General features: G+C 34.7%; 1 protein-coding gene across 3 annotated transcripts in view; it reads right to left on the reverse strand.

Annotated features, from left to right (window-relative positions):
- The window catches only part of LOC105216094 (uncharacterized), a 217,655-nt gene that overhangs the window by 7,300 nt on the left and 184,400 nt on the right, over positions 1-25,955 (reverse strand). For all 3 annotated transcript variants that reach the window (XM_011190388.3, XM_054230237.1, XM_011190378.3), the window contains 4 exons: positions 2,152-2,296; positions 1,781-1,894; positions 1,303-1,461; positions 749-1,239 (listed from right to left, as the gene is read on the reverse strand). In XM_011190388.3, the coding sequence (XP_011188690.1) occupies positions 1,028-1,239; positions 1,303-1,461; positions 1,781-1,894; positions 2,152-2,296 (630 nt within the window). In that variant the 3' untranslated portion in view covers positions 749-1,027. The remainder of the gene's footprint in view (positions 1-748; positions 1,240-1,302; positions 1,462-1,780; positions 1,895-2,151; positions 2,297-25,955) is intronic.

Below are 25,955 nucleotides of genomic sequence, written 5' to 3' on the forward strand. Positions count from 1 at the left end.
GAAAGCTCATAATCGAGCTTTTAAGAAAACCTTAAGTACTTTTATTAAATCATGCAAATTTAATAACTAAGATCTTTTGAAAAAGTTTATACGGTTTTATGAAAGCTTTTAATGGATCTTTTATGATTTAGTGAAAGCTCGTAATTATTTTTATTTTTTAAATCACTCAAATTTAAGACCTATAAGAACTTTTAATGTTAAAAGCAAAAGTTAGCACCTTTCACTCGTACTATTCTTTGTTATATTTGGCTATTATGAAGGATCTTTCATCTATAAAAGCTTTATATACTTACATATAATACCCAAAATTTATTTATTTAAAATATCTGCATATAAACGAGAGTTTAAGAGTTTTCGACTATTTTAAGTCCAAAAGTAAACATATTTTATAAATTATCACTTTTCGTGAAAAAAAATTTGCTCTGAAAAGCTTCAATATTGTATTAGTAGTTATTAACGGAGTTTCAATATGGAACTTTCCAAGGTGCGAAAGCTACAGTTTTAAAATTAATAAAAATATATCTATTCGCTGAGTTTAATCAATTAAAATTAGGCAATTATATTTCGCAAATACATGAGCTTTCACTCTTCCAAAAAGCTTTCACCAAAAATATATTTTTCACAGTCTTCAGAAATATATAATGTAATGAAAAATATATAAATTGAGCTTTCACATTCTAAAGCTTATACCATTTCACAGAGTTTTTTTATTAACCGAATTCAAACTTAATACTCTCCATATGCTTACTTCATTTAATGCCATGCAAAATCCGTGTTTTAATTAAAAAAATTTGATAAGTAAAACATCTTCCTGTAGTCTTAATTGATCCCTTCACTTATGCTACTACTCCTCCGCTAACCTCCTCCACCTCCACCTAAACGAACCATTCATCCTTCTGTGCAGCACCAACAGCTGCAGCAGCGGCTGCTGCGGCGGCGGCATTTTGATTAGCGACAGAAATGTTCGTTTGATTGAGGCCCGCCGTGGCGGCGGTGGCGGCCGGATTTGTATGTGAAAGATCTTGACCTAATTGACGGAATTTGCTAAGCACCAAATGGGACGGACTTTGGTGGCCATCTTCGATAAGTTGCGTAGAATGCGGTGGTACCCGTAAGGTCCCGCAGGGTGATGCCAGTTTCCCGACGTCGGTGGCAGTTGTGTGTGTTCACGCGACAATGTGCCGCCATGATGATAATGTAAATGCTTCGATGAGCCATTCGTTTCGGCGGTGTGATGCACTGCAAGAGAGGAGTGATCAATAGTTTCTATAAATTTCGAAGAAAAGATGTGAGAGTGCTTACTTTGTATTGCGGTATTCTGGTTGAGGTTCGCCTCTTCCTGACGCCTACAAACACATATCGAAATGCCAACGATTACGGCGCTCAAAACCAGTACAATGCCGACGACGATCAGCACGAACCAGGTCATGTCGACACCGAAAACCGTGGCGGCTGTTTCGCCTGAAATTATGCAGAGAAATATATGAAATTATAATTGAAATGCCACACTGTGACTAATTTAAATAGATGAATTTCTGAAGTTCATTTATTAAATCGTAATGAAAGTTTATCATGAAAACTCATCATGAAAGCTCATCATGAAAACTCATCATGAAAGCTTATCAAGAAAGATTATCATGAAAGTTCATCATGAAAGCTCGTCATGAAAGCTTATCAAGAAAGATTATCATGAAAGCTCATAATAAAACCTTATTAAGCTAATATTACTAAAAGGCGATTCTTCATCTTCACACCACCACAGCGCGGCTGTCATACTTACTTTGGCACACCGATTCATCAGAATTGTCACCACAATGATTAATGCCATCGCAGAGTAAATCCGGACTTATGCAAAATTCACGCGCTGCACAAGTGAAATCATTGCAGGTGTGTTCTATGCATTTGCATATGGAAAAAAATAGCAGCGCGCATTAAATGAAAGTAGAAAAGAGAAGAGTAATAGTTAATAAATAAGTTGAGAAATTTGCATCAAGCTCACTTTATAATAAGTAAAGTGGTTGTGCGCTTCAACTTTAAAGTCAATTAGCAAGTTTTGTGAGTTAATTTAAAATTGCATTCTTCAAAACTTGATTAACTTTTAAGTGTCTGTGTTGTTGTTGGCAAAAGTTGCATAAGTTAAAAAACACTCACTTGGATCCTTCACCGAGGTTATGACCAACTTGAAACCATTCGCATCTGTACCCCAATTGTCGGTGACATATTTGAGTGTGACAAAGTTTGTGCGTGTCAATATGGAGCTGACCGTTTGCTTCGTATTGCGGCAGGAGATATCAGCCTGAAAGTGCAAGAAAATTAATGAAAAATTAGTGTGTTTAAATAGTATACGCTTTAATAAAGGTAAGTAATATGAACTCAGTGGTGGCATAATAGTTTAAGTGTTTCAAAAAATCAGAAGTGGCATAATACAATAAAATTGAATATATTTTAAGACACTTTGTTAGTATTTAAATTGAACTCGTGTTCTTAAATAATACCGTAACGTAGGAAATAAACCACTAATTTCATGACTATTTTATGTTTTGTATAACAAACCTATATTTTAAAAGTAGAAAACTTTGTGGAACCTGATGAAAAGGGAGCTGGTAGGATTGCTCCTGAATAATTCTTTGGGAATAATTTTTAGTATTGCAAGCAGAAAAGGTCAGGAATGTAGAGACTAAGATTGGAAAATAACTGTTTTTTATAAAGAATGGCTTCATCCATTTTGAGTTGGTTTAAAGAAAAGTTATAGGTTAGCTTAATCCTTTTAGAGCCGTAGAAAAGATTTCATGACTGTCCTACAATATACCACTGCAGTTTAATGATAGGTCTCGGAGCATCATTATCACTATCTTTAAGTTTCACTTCATTTCTCATGCCAAAATTAAATATGCAATAGATCCTGGCAATATCTGAGCTTAAAAAAAATATGTGAGGACTAACAACCAAGGGCGTCAATATAAGAAAGTGTGGATAGGAATTGCAATTATTGTAGCCCATATGACTATTGTATCAATAATTTTATACTAAATAACGGTGTTTACATATACCGAGAGAGTGTTTAAGCGGGTAGGTAATTATTTAAAAATAAATAGAAGTTCATTAGATCGCTTCTTGAAACATTTTTCAAATCGATAAACTTGCTTTAAAAAAAGTTTGAGATTATTAATTTACTATTTTGAAGAAATTCAGACCAAATGATCATATTAACTATTGATCTTTAAGTACTTTTACAATACTTGTTGTGGTACAATTAATCCGCTCCCATTAGGGTCTATGTTATTGGAAATTTCTCAGATTTATATTAATATTAGTACTCAGACTAAGAGCGGTCATCACATAAGTATTAGATAAGCTCATTCGTCGCTTGTTCGTGAAATCTTTTCCAAAAGCAATACTGTAACGAGGCTCCATATATTCGTCAGACATGACTCCGTGTGACTATTTACTATTTCCAAAAATTAAGAGAACCTTAAAGAACCGTCGTTTAACGATCATACGAGAAATCGCTGCAAGAGTCAAAGGCTATCGTAAAAGTATCGAGTTTGAGAAGTGTTTCAATTAATTAGAATAAACGCTGGCGACTATTTTGAAGGTGACCAGACTAAGTAAACGAATGAATATTTTTACTCTCTCGCAACAAAAGTTGCTAAGAGAGTATTATAGTTTTGTTCACACAACGTTTGTTTGTAAGTCATAAAACTAAACGAGTGAGTGGCAAAATCGGACCATTGCCACGCCCACGAAATGGCGAAATCCAAAATCCTATAAAGTGTCATAACTAAGCCATAAATAAAATTATACAAGTAAATTTTGGAATAAAGGATCGCACTAGGAAGGGGCATATTTGTAATTGGGGAAGTGGGCGTGGCCGCGCGCCCTCAAATCGGTTATTTGTATATATCTCGCAAACTAATGAAGCTATATAAACTAAACTTGCTGCAGTCGTTTCCCTTACGTACCCCAACACATACCATGAAAATAGTTGAAATCGGATAATAACCACGCTCACCTCCCATACAAAGGTTAGGTTGAAAATTACTAAAAGTGGGTTAACTCACTAACGAAAAACGTCAGAAACACTAAATTTCACAGAAATAATAGTAGAAGGAAGCTGCACTCAGATTTTATACAAAATGGAAAATGGGCTTGGCATCGCCCACTTATGGGTCAAAAACCATATCTCAGGAACTACTCGACAGATTTCAATGAAATTCGGTATATAATATTTTCTTGACACCCTGATGAAACGTGTGGAAAATGGGCGATATCGGTTCACAAACACGACTACTTTCCTTATAACTCATTTTTGAATTCCATTTGATTCCTTCATTTTATAATGTATACATAAGGAACCAATGAAGATAGTGGAATACAAGTTTACACGAATAGTGCATATCTTCTGTGGCTTCACTTGTGAAAAAAAATTTGAAAACGGACTATATCTTTTCAAGGCCGCAGATATCGAACATGTTGAACTCAGCGCCTAAGGGTAAATTTTAACCGAAAATATGGGTAAATCTCTCAGATAATTTAATGTAATTCAGAGGAAATTGTTTTCTTCTAATAGTCTGTTCCAAAAGTTATTAAAATCTGGTCATAACATCTCCTAGCTCCCATATACCTAATTATAGGATATTCTTGTTTTTTTTTTCAAAATTCGAAAATTTCCGTTAGTCAGAATTAAGATATTTTCAGTAAATGACCAGAAAATTAAATGAAGTGAAAATGATTTTTTCCTCCGAAATATCTCAGTGTTCACTTATTTATGTTTCTAAAGTCGTATTATTATTAGCGATTATCTTATGAAGATGTTCTCGGAACATTTTCAATTTATTTGCGATATTTTTTTTTAATTTTTGTTAATGTGATTTCAATATTTTTCTACTTTCTTTATTTTTTTAAATTTCATCACTTTTTTATATAATCCACATTTCATGTTTTCCTTTATTTTTTTTTAACGTTTGTCTTTCACTTGATGCCATTTGCATTTGGCGGCTTATTTATGTGATACCGAGATCTCTGTGAATTCGCTGTCAACCGGTGATATAGTAAACTCTGTTTGTATTTGCTTTGTTTTTCTTTGCCTTTTTTGTTTTTGGTTTTGGCTTTAACATTGTGGTGCTTTAGCTTTGCTAACTAACTAACACACACACACAGAGATAAATATAAAAGTGTTTTTGTATTGCATTTAACTGCTGGCAAGCGGCTATTTGCGGTTTTATTTGTATATCATATATATATATATATTTATATCTGTATGGATGTAGATATGTATGTCTGTGTGTGTGCCTGCCTGTTTTATAATTAGAATTTTAAGCTGTTTATATACCCGTTATAGCCGCCACAAATGTCCATACAGCTAAGAGTTAAGCTCAACAGGCACAAAAGCATGAGATGAGCGCGCAAGCACACACATACATAGACTCTACGGTGTAAAGTCGGTATATATATATATGTATATATATATGCACGTGTGTGTGCTTGTGCTTGTATTAAATATATCATGTCTCACAATTTTCTGTGTCACTGCTTTTTATCGCACACACACACATATAATATTTGTATATATTTGAGACTCCTCTTCTTCATCACTCTCCCACCTTGTACTCTTCCACAGCCATGACAGCAACAGTTCACTGACACCCAGTGGCACAGTGTGTGCCATAAAAAATGGTACATTCTTCTCTATGTCGCCTGTCGCGTTCCTATTTTGCATATATCTACATACAGACATATGTACATATGTATGTATGCTGATCCCTTTATGACTCTTATGCCAGTCGCAGGCATCACGAGATTTTCTGATCCCAATTTGGCCCCTTTCAGAGCTGCTTGTCTACTTGCTCGCAATTTCATTTAATACATGCTCACTTTTTTCCCCAGCAATTCTTCATTGTTTGTTTTAGGTTTATTATTTTTTCTGATTTTTTTTGTATTTTTTTTTTTGCTTTTTTGCTCTTTATAATCGTTTTGCTAGCTTTATGATGCGCTATGTACTATTATTACTACCGTTTGGCAAGAGTTTTATGTGTGATACGTTTTTTGGTTCAAGGTTTTTCCTTCAGTACGTAATTCTTCCACATTCGATTCAATTTCTTTTGCTATTGTTATGTTAGGACCATGAGCGAGAGAGAGAGAGAGAGAGAGTGATGAGAAGATATAGTGTAATGATAGTGATGGTGAGAGACAAGGAGATAGCGAAAAGGTAGGAAGAGTGAGTTAGAGCATTACAGTTGAATCCACAATACTTTTGCTCATACGTACATATGTATAATTATAACGGTGTATATGTATATATATACATATGTAAATGAGTAGTGGGACCAAAGCTTGCCGAAAAACCCCCAAATGACATGATTTAAAATGCAAACTCGTCCTCAAGTTTGTAATGAAACAGGAAGATAGCACACACACAATTCATATAAAAGTGAAAATCGAGCGCTGTAACGTTGAAAATCAATTTGTAAATTTAAAGCAGCATTTTAGGCTGACAAGCGTTGTCTTTTTTCACACACACTCTTACCAGCATACAACTACAAAGTGTAGCGCAGCACGTGAGCAGGTTAATCTGTTGCGCTTAGCAGACAGTTACGAGTAGCCACGCTCGGCATTTCACTTTACACGAGTCATACATACATACAAATTTACATACAAACACATTTCAGTTTACCTAACTGTGTATGCAAGTGGGACTCCTGTTCCAATTAGGGTCAAGCAAGCCGGAAATTTCATTATAAAATGTCTTTTTCATGATTTTGTTTTGCTGTTTCTTCAATTCTCTTTTTGCTTTTCCATTCTTTTTTTTGCATATTATTTGTGTTCATTTTTATTTGCCGTCATGCGCTCAATTTAACGTTTTTTGTGTTTTTTTTTTCCTTTTTTTGCTTGTGCAAGCAGTTCAATATTTACACTAAGCATTGTACGGCGTTGTATGTTTGCGCAAACATTGCGCCTTTGTTGTGTGAATTACCGTTAATTACAAGTTGCATTGAAAGTTTATAATAGCAATTAATTAAGTTAACGATTTTTTTATGGAAGAATTGAGTGAAACTAGTTCATACGAAGATGTGGAAAGAAATTGAAAGTGAATGAAGGAAGCATATCGAAGAAATTTATTTGGAATACAAAATATGTAAACGAAATACGAAAATATTGTATTTTAAGATATTTAAGGGGTTTCAAATTTTCAAAATTTAATTTTTGAAGTTATATTTCTTACACGACTTCGGAAAAGGTTGCGATAATTGTTTAAAGCTTCAGTGGATAGGGAATAGCGTTAAACAATTAACGCGAGATATGCTTGTGCATTATTTTTCTTTCGTTTCTGTTTCATTTCTGCGAATTCTCAACTATTTTGTGTGACTTTTGGTTGAAATACTTTGCGTTGGCCATTGAAAAGTTAAGACTTAAGAGGTTTATGAACTTCATTTCTAATTTTGTCTTGTGGCATGAAAGAATTATTCGAGTTTCTTAGCACAAGAAAATGTTTATCAATAATATCATTCAATTGTCAAAGTCTTCGTGCTCATGTTGATGATTTCTCAGATAAAGTGTTTAAACAGTCAAACATCTTGATGTTATCAGAAAAATTTATGAACGACAACGAGCCTCCTGTATTCGTACTAAATTTTGATTTCGTTGTAAGATTTCAGCGAAATGAAACAAGAAATTCAGGCGTTGCTATTTATCACAATGAGCAAGACAAATGTCATTTTCTCACTCCTCATTTAGATATGTATAAAGGCTCCCTACGCGAGTAATGCTAATGTGACGATATCAACATCAACAATTATTGCCGATTTGTGTGCGGTAGATTGCAAAATGAACCCTAGCGATAATCATAATAGTAAAAAATTGAATTTAATTGCCATTTATATATCACCAAATTCATCGATGAGAGATATAAAATTGTTCATCGATAAAGCTTTGTTACCGTTGTCAACTGCAGGTTCGCAAGCTTTTGCAGATATTATCGGGGAACCAGTAGAGTATAGTGAACAACCTGCGGGAGATTACAATGTAAATTTCTCATTGCCAGAAGCTGAACCAATACTGGCATTCCTCAGAGAGAAATTTTCATTAGAAATGATCAATGGAAGAAATAATCCTACGACAAAAGGAGGTACGACTATTGTTGCGGTATTCGCGAGAAATATAGATAAAATAGATGTAAGACATTTCATATCGTATTTTAGTTATCATAATCCAATTGTAAATAATATAGATATCAATCCGTCAGAACCCAGAAATGATAATTGATTTGTAGTTTGCTTTATAAAATGTGAATTTAAGAAAGTGTTGGTCACTCCACCATATTTTTATCCTTTCCCTCTCGCTAGTTTTCTTTCATATAAAATGATATGCATTTCTTGGAATATCACTAAGAAGTATAACTTCTTCCGCGCGTAGGGACTCCACGCATCAGTTTTTTTGTCATATTAAATAGTACAATATGTTTGAAATATTATCCAAAAGTTCAAATCGATCCGAGTAAAACTCTAAGAGAGTTTGGATGTTCGGAACATCTGACCTCGTCGGTTTGAACGTAAAACTTTAAAGGCCTTTAAATTAAAAATCAATTTTTTAAGTCGGTAGATACAATATATCGAATAGTTATGAAGCAGCTTCGTTCAAATTTTGCATACATATTTGAAATCACCTTATCTAGTTAATGAATACAGTACCGTTCATCGGATGTTGACATCGTTTACGCTTCTGTACCATAAAAAAGGACGGGAATGATGAGAACTTGTAGAGCTTGGTTTTAGTTAATCGAGAAAGGACTTAGAAGATTGTAGCTCTGCAGCTCGTCTAATAAAGATTATATATATATATTTTTGGCGTGGGAACCGCTTTAAGCGATTATAGCCGAATCCACCTGCGCGCCACTCGTTTCTCCTTTTTGCCTTTTTGACGCCATCGGAGTGGAGGTCGTCCTCTTCCGCGGCTTTCCCTAGCGGGTAAGGAACACTTTCAGAGCTGGAGTGTTTTAATCCATCCGTACAACATGACCTAGCCAGCGTAGCTGCTGTTTTTTTATTCGCTGAACTATGTCAATGCCGTCGTATAACTCGTATAGCTCAGTAACATAGAATCTTAACTTACTGGAAATAGTTCCCGTGTAAGGGTATCAAAAAAATTCGGTTGGAGAATATTAATCTGACACTGAAAATCGTCTTGCAAGTTATTCTCTTCGCATCGCAATCACGAGCCAGAGAGTCGAGTAAAAAGCGCTCGCAGCTGCTTGCTAAAGAAAATTTCAAAACCTCCCAAGTACGCACTTGAGAGTCGAGTACGGAGCGTGTGCAGCGGCTTGAAGAACAAAATATTAGAAATATACAAGCTTGCACTAGGGCGTCGAACTCTGAGCGTTCCCAACGCCTTCATATTCAGAGAGAAAGGCATCGACCAAAGACTAGAGGTCGTAATCAAGTTTTAGCTCATTGCGAATAAAATATAATTTCATGTTCGAATTTTCCTCATTTTACTTTTTTAAAATGAACCCACGGTAGACACGGGAAAGTACATACCCCATATAAGTATGTAAAAACTTATCACTTTTGAAATGTTTGTTTAACCCTGTACGAAGTCGGAGCGGTCTGCTAGTAGTATATATTTATTGAAGCACGAAATCTATTTGAAGATTTGGTTTTCGAAAGTTCTAAAAATCAAGTTTTAAGTTAAAATATGTTCCCACTCGATATTATGACACTTATGTCAGCACTTTTTCGAATCGTCGAAACACTTCTTTAACTCGACTTTTGGCATAGCCTTTGAATCATTTAGTTATTTCTCGTATTATTTGTAAAACGACGGCCTTCTATTTATTTTTAGGAAAAAATCACACGAAGTCATGTCTGTCGAATATGGTGGCTGGGGCATAGTGCCAGTATTGTTTTCACCCAAGAATTGACGAACAAGCAACGAAGTATAAGCTTTAACAAACGAAAATCGTCAAAGCACATTGTTTTTTGAACACATCTAGGTTAGGTTCGTTTTGGTTGTGTCGTCGTTAGATGAGTACAGTATTCTAAATATCTAAAATTAGATCTAGCAAGAATTCATGAAGATACATTTTATATGACCGACTGAAAGACTGGCTGCGAAGTTTTCGGATTGGATATCTTCTTGTACACTTTAGTGACCGTGGTAAGGATGCTCATTAAATTAAAGCAAGGAATTACGTGAGAATAAGTTATTTTTTCTATAACCGGTTCTAGCAGCATACAAGGAATAACTAGAAATCTTAAACTAAATCCACTTTCAACTCATAAATATTCATCAGAATGGGTATTATGTGGAGTAGTTTATATGTATATACATATGTATGTCTGTTGTATGCAAGCAATTATTGCAAATCCTATCACCCACCTAACGGTACAAAGATTACTGTTAATATTTCAAAATCCACCCAACGCGCTGTGGCACACCCCTTCAATCTGGCGAGCGACAACAAAATGTCAGCTACGTTGGCGCCTTTGAAGTTATACGAACATTGCAAATCACTGGGAGGTTATCAGCTTTAACACACATACAAATACAGGGCATAGATGCATGTGAATGTGCAAGTGTGCAAGAAATTGAATGTGCTCTACATTTATAACTACATACCTAGGCGTAGTTGGAGTCATTCGTCATTGGCATGGTATAACTATAACACATACAAACATATATATCTTAGAACCATACCAAGCATTTTCTACTTTTCTACTGCAACAGCAACAACAACAGCAATAGCAACAAATGTTGCAGCTTACTTGCAACAACACGAGCAGAAAAAGATGACGATGTGAAAAATGCAACCAGTGTGGCTTTACTCGCAAGAAGTATGAATTGAAAACAATAGCAAGGAATGTACAAAAACAACAAATTGCACCAACATGACGGAGGAGGTGGCAGCCTGCAGGCAATATTTATGATGCAGCGCTAAGTTGGCTGTTGTTGCTGCAAGTTTGGAGGAGGGATAGAGAGGAAGTAGACTTATGTATTTATGTATATTTGTCAGTATATATTTTTATACGTATGTAACGGTATTCATATGTAAGCTGAACTATGCAGATTACTTTGGAGCCGATAACGGGTTTATTCATATGCACTTTTTAAATCAGGACCTAATCCTGTTACACACAAGAAGTGTTTTATAGTTGTATTCACGTAACGGTTGTTTGTTGGAGTACAAAAAATCGAGATAGATTTAAAAATACCCTAAAACTATTCCGTATAACTAGTGGTTGCATTGAGGAACCGTTTCCACCACAGTCGATACGGACCCGAATTTTTGTATCACCAAGGACTGTCCAGTTCCAGTATTTCTCAAAATATTGGGGAATATTTTCTTTCTCTACAATAAGAACAACAACAATATTTTTTAACGAGCTCTCCATCAGCGGAACTTCTCAAAGAGAGATCTCAAAGCCAAATTGTGAGTTCCAGACATGTAGATATAGAAAATAGTTGTTATCTCATATAATTATGTCTCATTGAGACCTTTAAATGCTACTCAGAATTCGACATGACAGCTTCTTCTCTTGAAGATTAAAATGAGCACATGAGTAGCATAGATACCATAGCAGCCACTAAATTTGAGTCTCGTCTGATGAAGACCTATAACTAAGAGCTTTCTTCATACCGATCTTACACTTTCGAAAGTAGAGTTGAAGAATTCAAGCTGAAGTGGTCATTTGAAACTGGAATTACTCCCATTCTAAGGTTAAAAGAGAAGGTTACGACCACTGCAGAGGTCAATCAATTATCGATTTAAAGATAGCACGTGACTACCATAGATATTATAGATTTTTATTCTGGTCTCATGAAGATCCATAACCAACAGTTTTCTTCATACGAATCTTCCATTATCAAAAGTAAAATCGAAGACTTTCGGCGAAGAACGATTCGATAGATCCTTCGAGGATCGACACACACCACCTTTTTGTCAATTTTAAAGCTACCTTCGACAGTACGAAAAGGAGCTGCCTTTACGCCGCGATGTCTGAGTTTGGTATCCCCGCAAAACTAATACGGCTGTGTAAGTTGACGTTGAGCAACACCAAAAGCTCCGTCACAGGACCTTTCCGAGCCTTTCAATACCAAACGAGGTTTCAGACAAGGTGACTCACTATCGTGTGACTTCTTTAACTTGATGCTGGAAAAAATTATAAGAGCTGCAGAGCTAAATAGAGAAGGTACAATCTTCTATAAGAGTGTACAGCTGCTGGCGTACGCCGATGATATTGATATCATCGGAAGCAACAACCACGCCGTTTGTTCTGCTTTTTCCCGCATGGATAAGGAGGCAACGCGAATGGGTCTGGAGGTGAATGAGGACAAGACAAAATATCTCCTGTCATCAAGCGTCTTGGCTCCCACGCTACTGTTGACAGTCATAACTTCGAAGTCGTAGATAATTTCGTTTACCTGGGAACCAGCATCAACAATACGATGTCTATGTCACTCTCGAAATCAAGCGCAGAATCACTCTTGCCAACAGGTGCTACTTTGGACTGAGTAGGCAATTGTAAAGTAAAGTCCTCTCTCGACGAACCAAAATCAAACTCTACAATGGTTATACTTGGAATCTCCAACTGGCGCCGAACAGCGAAGGAAAGAGAGGAGTGGCGCGCTCTCATCGATTCGGCTATAACCGGCTAAACGGTTCAACGCTAATTACATATATACATCAATTCACCGAGATCCTTCATCACCGAGATCAATCATTCTTAAGATTCTTCCGGCGCTATAGAAATATACTGTTTCTATAATATTATTCAAATCGCTGTTGTTGTTGTTATTGTTGCAAAGCTGATAGCATGAAATAATCACAGCGTCATGATGACTCTGTCTCAGGCGGATGTCACACATGCCACATGACAGCATTACCTGATGATAGTTGCTTCTATTATGTTTATTGTTGTTCTTGCCATACCTGAAGACTCTATACAAGTGAAAATTCTCCGGTCTCCTTCCATCTTCACTATAGTACAATAACGCTTAGTTGTTATTGTTATTGCTACGACTACACTACTTACTTCCTACATATGTTTACATGATGGCGCTATAATGGTTATGTTCTTGCTGTTGTTGTTGTTGTGTGTGTTAAGATTGATCTGTACATGCGTGTAGTACAAGAGTGAGGGAGTTCATATGAATATCGTGCTATGCACCTGGCTTATCCACCTGCCTGCTGGTCTGACTGGCTTTGTGGGGGCATAGTCTCACTGACTATCAGTTGGTAGTGTGTGTGTTCGCCATTGCATACTTGCACATTTTATTCACTTCTTTTTTTGTAATTTTTCATACTAGCAAGGCTGCTGCTTTGTTCTATGGCAGCAAAGAGCTGACAGCAACAGACAGTACTGATTGTTTCGTTTCCTCAACAGAGTTATAGCGCATTCTGCCACTTCGCTAAACACACAGCACTCCCTTCGCTCTTCGCTCTTCTCTATTATCCTTTATTCCCTTCTTCTTTGCTTATAGCTATAGTAAGTAGTTTGTTGCTCCTTTGCAAATTTCTTTGTAATATTTATGGCATGAGTAGAAAGATTAAAGCAGCAAGCTACACTGCAGTCAAAATCCTAAGTGGAAGATATGTAATTGAAACACTTGGGAAAATATGAGGGATTCCGCGTTGAGAGATTCTCCGCAGATTTTAATTTTTAATTCTATAAGGTTTTCGATATGTCAATTTGAATGACAGTCACAGTACAACACGAACTATTTTGTTATTTTGTGACTGTCAAATTTAATGACGTAGCGATCATTTACCTACGGTTAAACGTGAGGCGATTGTCATTATTACTGACATATTGAATGACAGTCGCAGTGAAACCAATGAAAACATTTTTCTTTTTATGACTGTCAAATATAGACAATGTCAATAAAACGGCTTTCATTTTATTTTTCAATGACAGTCACTGAAAAAGTATTGGTAACGGTTGTAATTTTATGACTGTCAAATTTAATGACGTCATAATCGAACCAACAAAATTTACTTCATTTTAGGACTGTTAAATTGAATGAAAGCCATAGTCAAATGAATGGCAACGATTATCATTTTTTGACTCCTCAATTTACTGACGCTTAAACGTGAGACCAATTGTCATTATTACTCACAAGTTAAATGATACTCACCATGAAACCAATGGAAGCCGCTTGTTTTTTAGGACTGTCAAATTCAGTCAGTGTCAATCAAACGGGTGTTATTTTATATTTCAATTTCAATGACAGTCACAGAGTGAAACTATTAGTAACCGTTGCCATTTTATGACTGTCAACTTAAATGGAAGTCCCAGTGAAATCTTTGGAAATTGTTAGTAGAAAGATATTTTAAAATACTATTTTTTTTCTGGAAGTATTGAAGTGGATGATTTTGAGGAATCTGTGAGACAGAGTCACTCTTTGTTGATCATAAAAAAGCAAGGAGTGTATAAACCCATGCTCCTTCGTAAAATTCTTAAAATTAAGAATTATCTCTTCTACAATTATCTGAGATAGGACAGTGTCATTTTAGGTCTTATGAAGAGAGAGAAGTATAGCAGAAAAGTGTCGTTGCTCTTAGCTTTTAAATCGCATAATTTTATTGTTCTAGAGTCCCAAGGTAGTCATATTCTAAAAGGGTGAATTATGGATTGTGAGTCTTCTCGTATATGTCTTCTCAAATTTAGAACGATAACTACTATACTTCTATTGGATCTTGTCAGGAAATATTGACCTTTTCGGTAATTACTTAGCCCTAATCATAAGGATCTGAATACAAAGAGTACTTTGTGGGAGGTATATCCATACAGTTGCTATAGTATCAATTTAGAGTTCTGGTTTTTAAAGGTTTGCTAGATTTTCGATTTGTTACTCATAAGGTCGCATCGTTCCAGTCGCTACAAGAGCTTGATGCTTTTCTCCGTTCGATGTGTTTGTATATTACTTTTGAAATGAAGTTCAAGCCGGTTAGAAATTGTTAGGCTCAGTGACAATAAATTAATTTAATGGGAAATTGCGGATCGCATCTAAAGAGTTTTGAAGATTTTGAAAATATATTAGTAGATTAGATAGTAGATTCGATAATCTTAAAATAATGATGAAAATGTTTAGAACATCAATTGAAGTCGATCAGACAAAAGAGAAACTTCTTGATGAAACATTTTCATTTTAATAATCTCTGGGTCCGTGAAACTCCCTAACCTAATATTGTGTGGATTTCGTCGAGTTCAATCTCGTATACATGAAGATCATCAACAAAATAATACCTCAAGCATTTAGTATGACACACCATTAAAATAATATCAAATTAAACATCAACACACTGTGCAATATGTGGCAACGCCAACAACCGACCTACAAAACGCACATTGCTGACGGTTGGACCGTGAGTCTGGCAGACGAACAAGCAGTTCGCATAACCTAAATCTTTTGTGCTTTGACTTGCAACAATGGCAAATTTGCCATAGCACTGGCAACGAGTCGAGGCTGCCATGCCAACAACAACAACAATAAGAACATTAACAAGGAAAGGGACAAAAAAAAAATAAAAATGTTAAAGCAACAACAATAATGTCGAAATTGTATGCACCACACGAAAGGGAAAAGCCTTCAAATGCGAAAAAAGAATTATTGCAAAAAAAAAAATCACAAAAAAATAACGGTACGATTAATGCAGAAATCTAAGTAGAAGCGCTTGGAAAACATACATATATTTTCTAATAGTTGTTGGTTATTGCACTGCTTTAATTTTTGTATTGCTTTATTTTGATTTTTTGCTGCTGGCACTTTGTTGTTATTGTTGTTGTTGTTGCTCTCAGCTCTTGTTTGTTGTGCATTTGCTATAACATTAAAATGGTATTTGCATCTTGTTCAAAGTCATAAGGAAGCACACTTGCAATTCTATTGTTGTGGCTGGCGTACGCATTAGGGTGGGACTTAAAAATATTAATTCAGGGTTTTAACGATTCTTAACGTTAAAGTGAACTTTATAAATAATTTATTTTATTTTAATTTTTTGTTTTGCACACATTAGGATAACCCTTGGAAATTATTTGACTTATTTTCAGTGGACTTTACCATTAGAATTCCCTTTAAAATTAATGTGAGCCATTTTGTGTAGATCTTAAAAATAGGGTGATCTTTTAAAATCATTTTAAGTGGAATTGAAGATTAGGTTGACCCTTAAAAATTTATGGAATACGATTTTTCTTTCGTTACAGCCTCATTTCCATATACCACCTCTGGGTCTAATGGAAAAGATGAAGTCGTATCAGTAAGAGCTTAATGTTCAGATGACTAACTGTCTGACCCGGGTACCGCGTCGTTTTTATATAAATGAATACATATTTGGTCCCTGATATTTATTTTTGGTAATCTTATTAGTAATATATTTCTTATTAACCCCTATTCGAAACCTCTAAATCCTTGACTATTTCATCCTCGATGCAGAAAGCTATTTATGACATCTGATGTAAAAGCTATTTATTTTTATTTAAGAGCCTTCCCAACTTACATATGTCCAAACATATCTATAAAGTTCGGACTGGATCAAGGTTACCAATATGAATCAGCAAAGCTCTGTAGAGATTAGATCGTATATATTTGCGGATCACCTTAATGATATTAAATTCTTTGGAGACTTATTTTTGATATCATATCAAATATTCTAAAAATGGCTTTAAATAATGTCTTAGAGTATTCTAGCATATCATATATAATGTACAAAAGAATATGAAATATCAAACCCTAAATCATAGAACTGGGATTGGATTAAGTCAATCTACATTTTGGTAGTAAGAGGTCTTCTACAATAACGCATATTTTTTTAGAATGATCCGTAAATTTGAGTTTGCAAAAATTCCAGCGACAAGGTCAACTCCCATAATAACTAAAAAGATATATGTTGATATGGTTACTAACGTCCATAACATATTAAAGTCTAGAGCGCTTTCTAGTTTGTTGAATTGAAACAACAGTGGGACGTCCAGAGAAGAAGGTCAACCCGAACTCAAATTGTTGTTTCATTATCAGACTATAGGAATGTTAGATATTATATTATATATTACTAGCAGACCGCTCCGGCTTCACAAGGGTTTAAACAAACATTTCAAAAGTTATAAGTTATAGGTTTTGAAATTGCGATTGCGTTTCGAAGAGAATGACTTGCAAGACGATTTTCAGTTTCAGATTAAGATTCTCCATCACGAAGTCTTTTTGATACCCTCACCTTCGAACTATTTCCTGAAAGATGCTAGCAATAAATATAGCCTATGTTACCTGGGGTTGAATGTAGCTTTCCAATGGTGAAAGAATTTTTGAAATCGGCACAGTAGCTTTTGAGTTTATTCATTACAAACATACATACAAATCTTTCCTCTTTATAATAGCAAATGATATAATAGATAATGAACCCATACGGGTGGTCATAGATTAGCGGCGGATATATTCAATAAAACAATGTAAAATGTAGATATGTTGAAGTCTTCCGATAGGAACTCTGCGGAAACCACAAAAAGGGCGACAACTATTGTGTCGCCAACCTTCTAAACATATAGACTTCAACGAACATGTTGTGCGGAGGTTTAAAGTTCACCTTTAAATGAACTCCAGTAACTTCCAACCGTATTATACTAGTTTTAGATCTGGGAATGATTAGATTAGATATTCACATTGTGCCTAATTATGAAAGGGACGTGAGATTGACTGTCAATCGATACCCAACATATATTTGCCTTTCTTGAACCACTCTTGTTGAGTTAGAATCTCGAAGAATCCATACAATCGGTTTTTATAACGAGCTTTGAGACTTAACCTCTAAGTACAAAATAATGAAGGAAAATATGATAAATAAACGCGAAGAGTACCGAAATTTGACGGCACAATTAGGTTTTTTATCGATACAGATTATTCGAGAAATGTTTACGATTCAATGTCCAATATTTCTTAAGATGGCATGATGAACTGGGACAGCTTTATATCGATTTAAGTGTATGCCATAGTTGAAATGGCTGTGGAGTCTCCAGCTCAGAAATGATTATGTAAAGTATATAAGTTGAAAAGATCAATCAGAAAGGAACTCGGATTTATTTTGTTATTGGTGTAAAGTAGGGAAGAGAAGAACCAGCTGTTATGAAGCGAAGTAAGATCTATGCTAGGACGTTTAGCTTTAAGATTGATGCTTTCTCGTTACCGTTAATTGATATATCTATTAAAAGACCATAGAGTTTCATCGGCAAATAAAGACGAAATTTATAGCCGAAAAACAACCGTTGTGAAAAAAATTTTGAAAGCAAAATATTTTATTAGATTTTTAGCTAATGGTTACATTTATCTGGCGTCCACTGTAGTCAATGTTTGATATGTCTTCATCTATGTATGTTCGTATATATTTTAATTTCTTTTGTATTCACGAAGCGTAAGTAGTTTGCGTTTACTGTTATTTTCTCTCGCGCTTTTATTGTCATATTTCGGTTGTTTGCATAGCGTACTGCTCGGTTGGCTGGTCTCTAATACTTTGCTAAATTTTTACTACACCGAAATGTGAACTATAAAGAAAACAAAGGCTTAACGCCGCGCGAACTTAACAGAAAGGCGAAGGACGAAAAAGGGAAGGCCAACATTTTTTCCACAATTTTCTCAATTTTTTTTTTCTCCATTTTTGTAAGCGCTCATGCAAGTTGTTGCAAGTTCAGACGCTTGCGCTTAGTCCTGCTAAAAAAATATATTTATTTATATTTTAATGCGCTTGTGCGTAGCGCGCTTGTGGCCTTGCATGCTTCCTGACCAGCTCAGCTGCGGCTGCAGCACGCTTTCCACTACGTGCATCCTTCTCTTCTTCTTCTTTTTTCCTTACTCACTTATTTTCCCTTTAATGCAACGTTTTTATGCAGTTTTTCCGTTTTGTGGTTGTTGTTGTTTTTGTTAATATTTATTTACAGTTGTGCTCATGGAATGCATAATGTGCGTATACAAAGGAAATCAGCATGTAATATTAGTGCTTTCCTTCCACATAAATTCACCATTTTAATAGCAAAACAAAGCGTAGAGTGAAATAAGCAGAAGAGTCTGCGTTAAGAAAGGATTTCAAGTTGTTAATAAATGCTTTTATGCGTTTCAAACGCTTCGAGTAAGCCTTTGACTTAAAAGATTATTATCTACTTTTTCTTTTTAGATATTAAGGTAATTACCTTCAAGTTGAGAATATACAATCTTTTCCGCTTCAATAAAAATTGTGGGAAAGATGTTCTTCTTGTTGAGTCAAGCATTATTAAGTGTTTTTTAACAAAATCCTCGGAAAAGAAATTAGAAGAATAAAATAAAATAGTCGCAATTGATTCTATCAGAACGCCAACTCTCTAACACATTCGTTATTCGAACCAATGAGAGATTAGGGAAACTTTCATATAGAGAGCAGCGGTATCTTCAAATTACGAGGTTGTTATATGAACTACAAAAAGATCAAAAACAACCTTATATTTTTATGTAACCAATCAACTGTAGATTGATATCAGTTAGATCAACGAGAAAACAATGATGTCCGTGATTTGTATACTATAGACAACATGTTCCATTAGCCGATTATAAGACAGTTCATAGAGTGTACGATGTGTCTTCTAAAAATAACGTGAATTTCGTTTGAGAAAAAAAAATTTCATTCGTATACATTAATGTTGTCGACTTTAAAATTGTCTCCATTCTATGCCAGCGTTTCTTACAATCGTTGAAACACTTCTTAAACTCAATTTTTGGGGTAGCATTTGACTCTCTCAGCGATTTCTCATATGCTTGTAAAATGATGGCCTTTTAAGGTTCTCTTTATTTTTCAAAATAGGAAAAAGTCACATCGAGTCATGTCTGGCGAATATGGAGGATGGGACATCGTTACAATATTGTTTCTGGCCAAGCGAAAATCCAACGAAAATCCCCAAACTCTTAAGAATACGTCTATCAGTTGTATCAGCGGAGCTCTCAGAACAACGCCGACCCAGGCGTTAGATGTAATTCTGTACTTACTTCCTATAGACATATTCTGTAAGCAGCAGGCGGCGAAATCGGCACTTAGACTGAGAGAATCTTCACTACTGCAAACCAGCAATAGAGGACATTCTAGTATACTCGGCAAGTTCCCATTTCTACCAAATAGGACGGATTTTCGCAATCCTATAGAAAAGAATCTAAAATCTGAACTACATATGTATATCATACCCCTCTAGAGAGGCGTGGGATATGGGAATAGTGGACAAAGATTCACTGATAAGTATCTACACGGACGGGTCAAAAGTAGACAAACGAGTTGGAGGTGTGTTCCAAGCAGAAATCACTGCAATTAAAGAAAACCTTCTCGTTCTGTCAAAAAGGCTGTTAGCGGCCAGACAAATATTCATATTCTCGGCTAGTCAAGCGGCTTTAAAATCATTAAAGTCTCATATAATATCTTCTAAGATAGTGAAAGAATGCTTGGATTTATTATTGACATTGACGTCATATTTCACGATACACCTATAAGGGGTCCCAGGACATAGTGACATCCCTGGGAACTGTGTGGGAGATGAACTAGCACGATTGGGCACCACACTGCATTTGGAGGCCGATAAAGAGGCAATCTATATACCTCTGTCAATCTGCAAATACTTAAGATATGGCTGAATCACAATGGAAACAAGTAACGACTTGCTCCGTAAGCAGACAAACGTGGCCAGAGTGGAATAAGAGACGTACTTGTCGCTTATTGAAATTTAAGAGGAATGATACAAGAACCCTTGTAGGGGTGTTAAGGGGACACTGTCTGATTGGGAGACCCGCCAGCAGACTGGGACTACCTTTGAATGATTACTGCAGGAGCTGCCAAGAAGAAGAAGAGCAAGAAACGATTACACACCTTCTTTGTGGATGCAAGGCTCTGTACAGAAAAAAAAAATCGTAACTATTGAACGCGGTTTTCTCGAGGATGTGGGCGATGTTGCTCATGTCAAATTGTGTGAACTTTTTCACTTTGTCAGGACCACAGGGTGGTTCAATGATGACTCAATAGTGTGAGGGATCTAAGTCCCAGTGGTATCACAATCCTCCCAAAGGCCTAAGTGCGTCGTTTGACAGCCACTTAATCTAATCTTACCTAAGAACACGTCTAACCTTAACGGCTGCTACAAAGAAAGTAAGCAATGAACATAGCTGAACATTTTATCGTACTTCAGGGGCACAAATATCAACATAATAGAAAAAATTTTAAAATTTACACTATCAAAATTTCTATCTATCAAAAATCCCGTTGTTTTTTTTAACATAACTTGGATATAGATTATGTTCCATTAGCCGACTACATGTAAATTAATAGATTATATATAATAGAAGTACCGGTCCGGCCCATTTCTCTGGCTTCATAGTTTACTTGATTTTTTAAAGAAGTATGTTTGAAAATACTAAAGGCACCAAGCTCCCATGTGAAGAAAAGTGGAACTTTCAAAAGACAAACTAACATTATATCCAATACGCTTCTTTATTGTGGCTTAAGAACACTCTTTATTTATGAGGAAGAGTATAGCTATTTTTTGTGTGCTGTGTTACGGCTATGAGGATTCTTTAAATTATCTATATAAATTTCCTAATATCGTTCCTCAATACATCTTAAACTGTATTATCCTATATAATATCATTCTATTCCATCCTATCATATACTAAAACATTATGTTCTTTTAAATCCCAGCCTCATAAACATATATATTATTTCATCATGATATATCTTATTTTACTCCAACTCACCTTTAACTGTCATATGTTATCCTACCCTAAGCTATTTTGATTTGATTTCGATTTGATTCTACGTTATATAATTCTTTCTCATATATCCTATCAAATATGGGTTATCCTATACTATTATCTATACTATTTCATCTTTTCTTCTTCCCTATTCTATTCTATGTTATCCCATTGCCTCATATTCTATGATCTATTATAATTTGTTGTTATTAGTCCATGGTAATAGTTTTCTGAATATTACAAAAGATGTAATCCTTCATTTCTGAAAGAATTAAGGTCCATATTTCATGGTCATGTCATGAAAGATATTTCGAAAATTATCTTTTTGTACCAAATTCTATTAAAAATAATTATAGTAAAGGATGTTTCTTTTAGGCAAATGTGATTTCGCATTAGTAAGCGTTAAAGCTGGTTCGATAAATTTTAGTTGAGAGGCACCGTTAAACCTGGAATATGATAGCTTATTCCATCTGATTCTATGTTATTATGTTCTAGCTTATCCCATGACCTCTTATATTGCAGTCTTATTTTATCCCATTCTATACCTTTTTAACTTTTTTTTGCATTTATGGATGATTTATTTAGAGAAGAGATTAAAGTCCGTGATAATAGTGTTCTGAATATCAAATAAATTTCATATATCTTTTTTGAACGAATTATGGTGAAGATTTCATGTTTTTGAAAATACCCGAAAAATTAGTCGAAATATTTTGATGCGGAAGATATTTGGAAGAGTCTTTTAGAGTACCGATATGAAAAAATGAATATTAATGAAAAAATTATAGTATTTTCGGATTCATGAAAATTTGTATAGATTCTCTCGAATTTTTGTTGTTTTGTTTTTGAAATAAATTGTTGAAACTATAAGAATCTCCTGGAAGAAAACTTACAGGAATCAGGCAATCAGCGAACAATATAACAATCAATCATAGAACATACAACTCTAAGATTTATATAGTCCTAAGGTTAAAAGATCCAGTTTATATTAAACGAAGATTGAAGTGACTGACAACTTAATCAGAGAAGGCAATGATGTAAAATATAATTTATAATTTTTGTTAAACCGACTTTGTTACAATCACACTAGGTGAATATAGGTTCGAGGCTTTGATTTACAATACATTAAATAAACTAAGACACATACCCATTGCAAATGAGTGATCTCTTGGCTGCTGGGATTCCAGATATATTTAATTTACTTAAAGATTTGGATAATACCCTTTTCGCATATGAGTTAATTGAATAATTAACCGACCTTTAGCTCGATTAACGTATTGATTTAGAACGATTTATAATACAAAAAAAAAAGAAATTTTACTTAACTCAATTAAGTTTTAATCGAATACAAATTAAGTAGAAAATTAAAAGCAACTCTGCGAACTCTTGTCCACGCCGTAAATTTTGGCTTATTGAAGAAAAAGCAATCAGCTGATGAAGTCTACCAACTTCTTATGAACAGTAAAAGCACAAAAACGTTTCACTGTTGATCGTTAATCGAGTAGCCTATGTGAAATGTAAAAACTGGTGTCTTAATTATAATATTAATGTACTAAATTTATTTGGCTGTGCGAAAAGATCCTAAGGTGTCTAACATCAAAATAGTTGATTAGTTAACAGTAAAGTCAAGTAAATTGGGTACAACTTAGGAGGGTCTTAACTAGAGAGTACTTTCTGAGAGACGGATGCTTTATTTTTTGAGTTAATCTGGTTGTATTGGCCTGCTATTTTTAATATATTCTTGGAATAATACCTATTAAATAATTTGATTAGTTTTACTGTTACTTTTAGTAAGAACCATCTTAAATTTTACCGTTACGTTATTATTCTTTTATAAAAAACTCAGCTTCTACTTTTTAGTCCATATAATTCGCCTACCTTATTACAGCGTATAAAGCAGCGCGTAATATTGTAGGTTATGAGCAAGAACAACAACAACAAAATTATAATTTTTCACACACAGCGCAGCAGAATAAGCTGCATTTTTCCATTAATGCTACAAATTAGAGAAAATATGAAAGAGCATAAGCGCCAAGCTTTAGCTAGACTCCTCAAAGTAACCGACTTAAAGTACTAGTTAGACCAGCTTGTCAGCTACACAGTGGCAAGAAAAAAAGTGGAGGGGTCACCAGTAGCATAAAATTTCGTATATAATTTTTGCATATTCGCCATTTTTTTCTAGTTTTATTTCATTTTATTCTTATTTATTTTTTTTTCGCGCTTTTGTTTTGTGCTTTTAATGCAAACTACTTAGCTCGGTTGCCCTGCATTTTCTCGAGCGCACACGCGCGTCTCGTATATCCTGCACCGTTATTCTTTAATACTTATTTTTATATTTTTTGTTTTTACATTTTCATATTTTTCATATTTTTTTTGCGCTACCCCATTTACCCACTTAACACTTTTGTACAATGTTAAGTTCAAGCGCATTTAAGTGTCCGTGTATTTTTGTTGTATTTATGTCTGTGTGGGTGTGCGTAGAGAATGTATATATTATGCTTAAATATGTAAATGTTTGCGCAACTACCATTTGCTGTTTTATTATTTTTGCACATTTTTGTTTTTGTTTTTTTTTCCTTTTCTTTTTTTTTCATCTCATTTACGACGCCTTCATATTTGCTGCTGAGCTGCTTACTACTACTCTATTGTGTTGTTGTTGTTGCATTTTGTGCTTACATGAAAAATCCCAAAAAAAGAATCTTAAATAATAGCCGCAAGTTGTTTTGCAGTTTTGCAGGGCTTAGTAATGCAAAAGTTTTTAATTTTTTTTTGCTTTGAATGGAGAAATGGACGAAGATTTCTTTTATGCTAATGGCTTCAGTAGAGTGCACTTGGAAATTAGTAATTTTTTTCAATAAAATATAATGTGGAAAAATAATTCTTTCAGTGCTTAAAATTATAAAAAAATAAATAATTAACACTTCAGTGCTCAAATTATAATTGAAAAAATATTTATATTAACCCTTGAAAGCCGAAACTTTATGAAAATATTTTAACCTTTTAATTATAACAGAAAAATTTTGAAAAATATATTTAAACCATCAGTGCTAAAATTTTGTTGAAAAAAATTATATTAACCCTTGAATGACGAAATTTCATAAAAATATTTAAACTTGTAATGAGAAAAATTAAAAAAATTAAATTAAAATAATAAGAATATAAAACAAGTAAGGAAGATCTAAGTTCGGGTGTAACCGAACATTTTATACTCTCGCAATTTATTTATTTAACTTAATTAATATTATATAATACACAATTTGACCCACATATTCGTCATATATATTGTATAAAGTCCATTGAAAGTTGGAAACCATAATATTAGGTTAGAAGCACCGAGGTCCTCGTGTTCGATATATGGGGCCTTAAAAACCTATGGTCCGATTTCGGCGATTTTTAGAATGGGGCTGCCCCATTCCAGTATTTGTGCAAAGTTCTGCACCGATATCTTCACTAGTACTTACTTTATATATTGTAATGTAAACGATTCAGATTGTCTTCAAAGTTCTGGTATATAGGAAGTAGGCGTGGTTGTGAAGCGATTTGGCCTATTTTCACAACATATCATTAGGATGTAAGGAAACTATTACAAACCAAGTCTCATTGAAATCGGTCTAGTATTTCCTGAGATATGGTTTTTGACCCATAAGTGGGCGACGCCACAAATCTGAGTGCAGCTTTCATCTGCCATTCCTTATGTGAAATTTAGTGTTTCTGAGGTTTTTCGTTAGTGAGTTAACCCACTTTTAGTATTTTTCAACTTAATATTTGTATGGGAGGGGGGCGTGGTTATTATCCGATTTCTGTCATTTTTGGAATGTATAAGGAAATGGTTAAAAAATAGGATTGCAGAAAGTTTGGTTTATATAGCTCTATTGGTTTGCGAGATATATACAAAAATCCGATTTGGGGGCGGGGCCACGCCCACTTCCCCAAACAAATTACATCCACATATGCTCCCTCATAGTGCGATCCTTCATACCAAATTTTATTTTCATAGCTTTATTTATGGCTTAGTTATGGCATTTTATGTGTTTTCGGTTTTCGCCATTTTGTGGGCGTGGCAGTGGTCCGATTTTGCTCATTTTCAAAAGCAACCTTCCTATGGTGCCAAGAAATAAGTGTGCCAAGTTTCATCAAGATATCTTAATTTTTACTCAAGTTACAGTTTGCACAGACGGACGGACGGACGGACAGACAGACATTCGGATTTGAACTCCACTCTTCAC

Source organism: Zeugodacus cucurbitae, chromosome 4, assembly GCF_028554725.1.
Source record: "Zeugodacus cucurbitae isolate PBARC_wt_2022May chromosome 4, idZeuCucr1.2, whole genome shotgun sequence".
Classification (NCBI taxonomy): Eukaryota; Metazoa; Arthropoda; class Insecta; order Diptera; family Tephritidae; genus Zeugodacus; species Zeugodacus cucurbitae.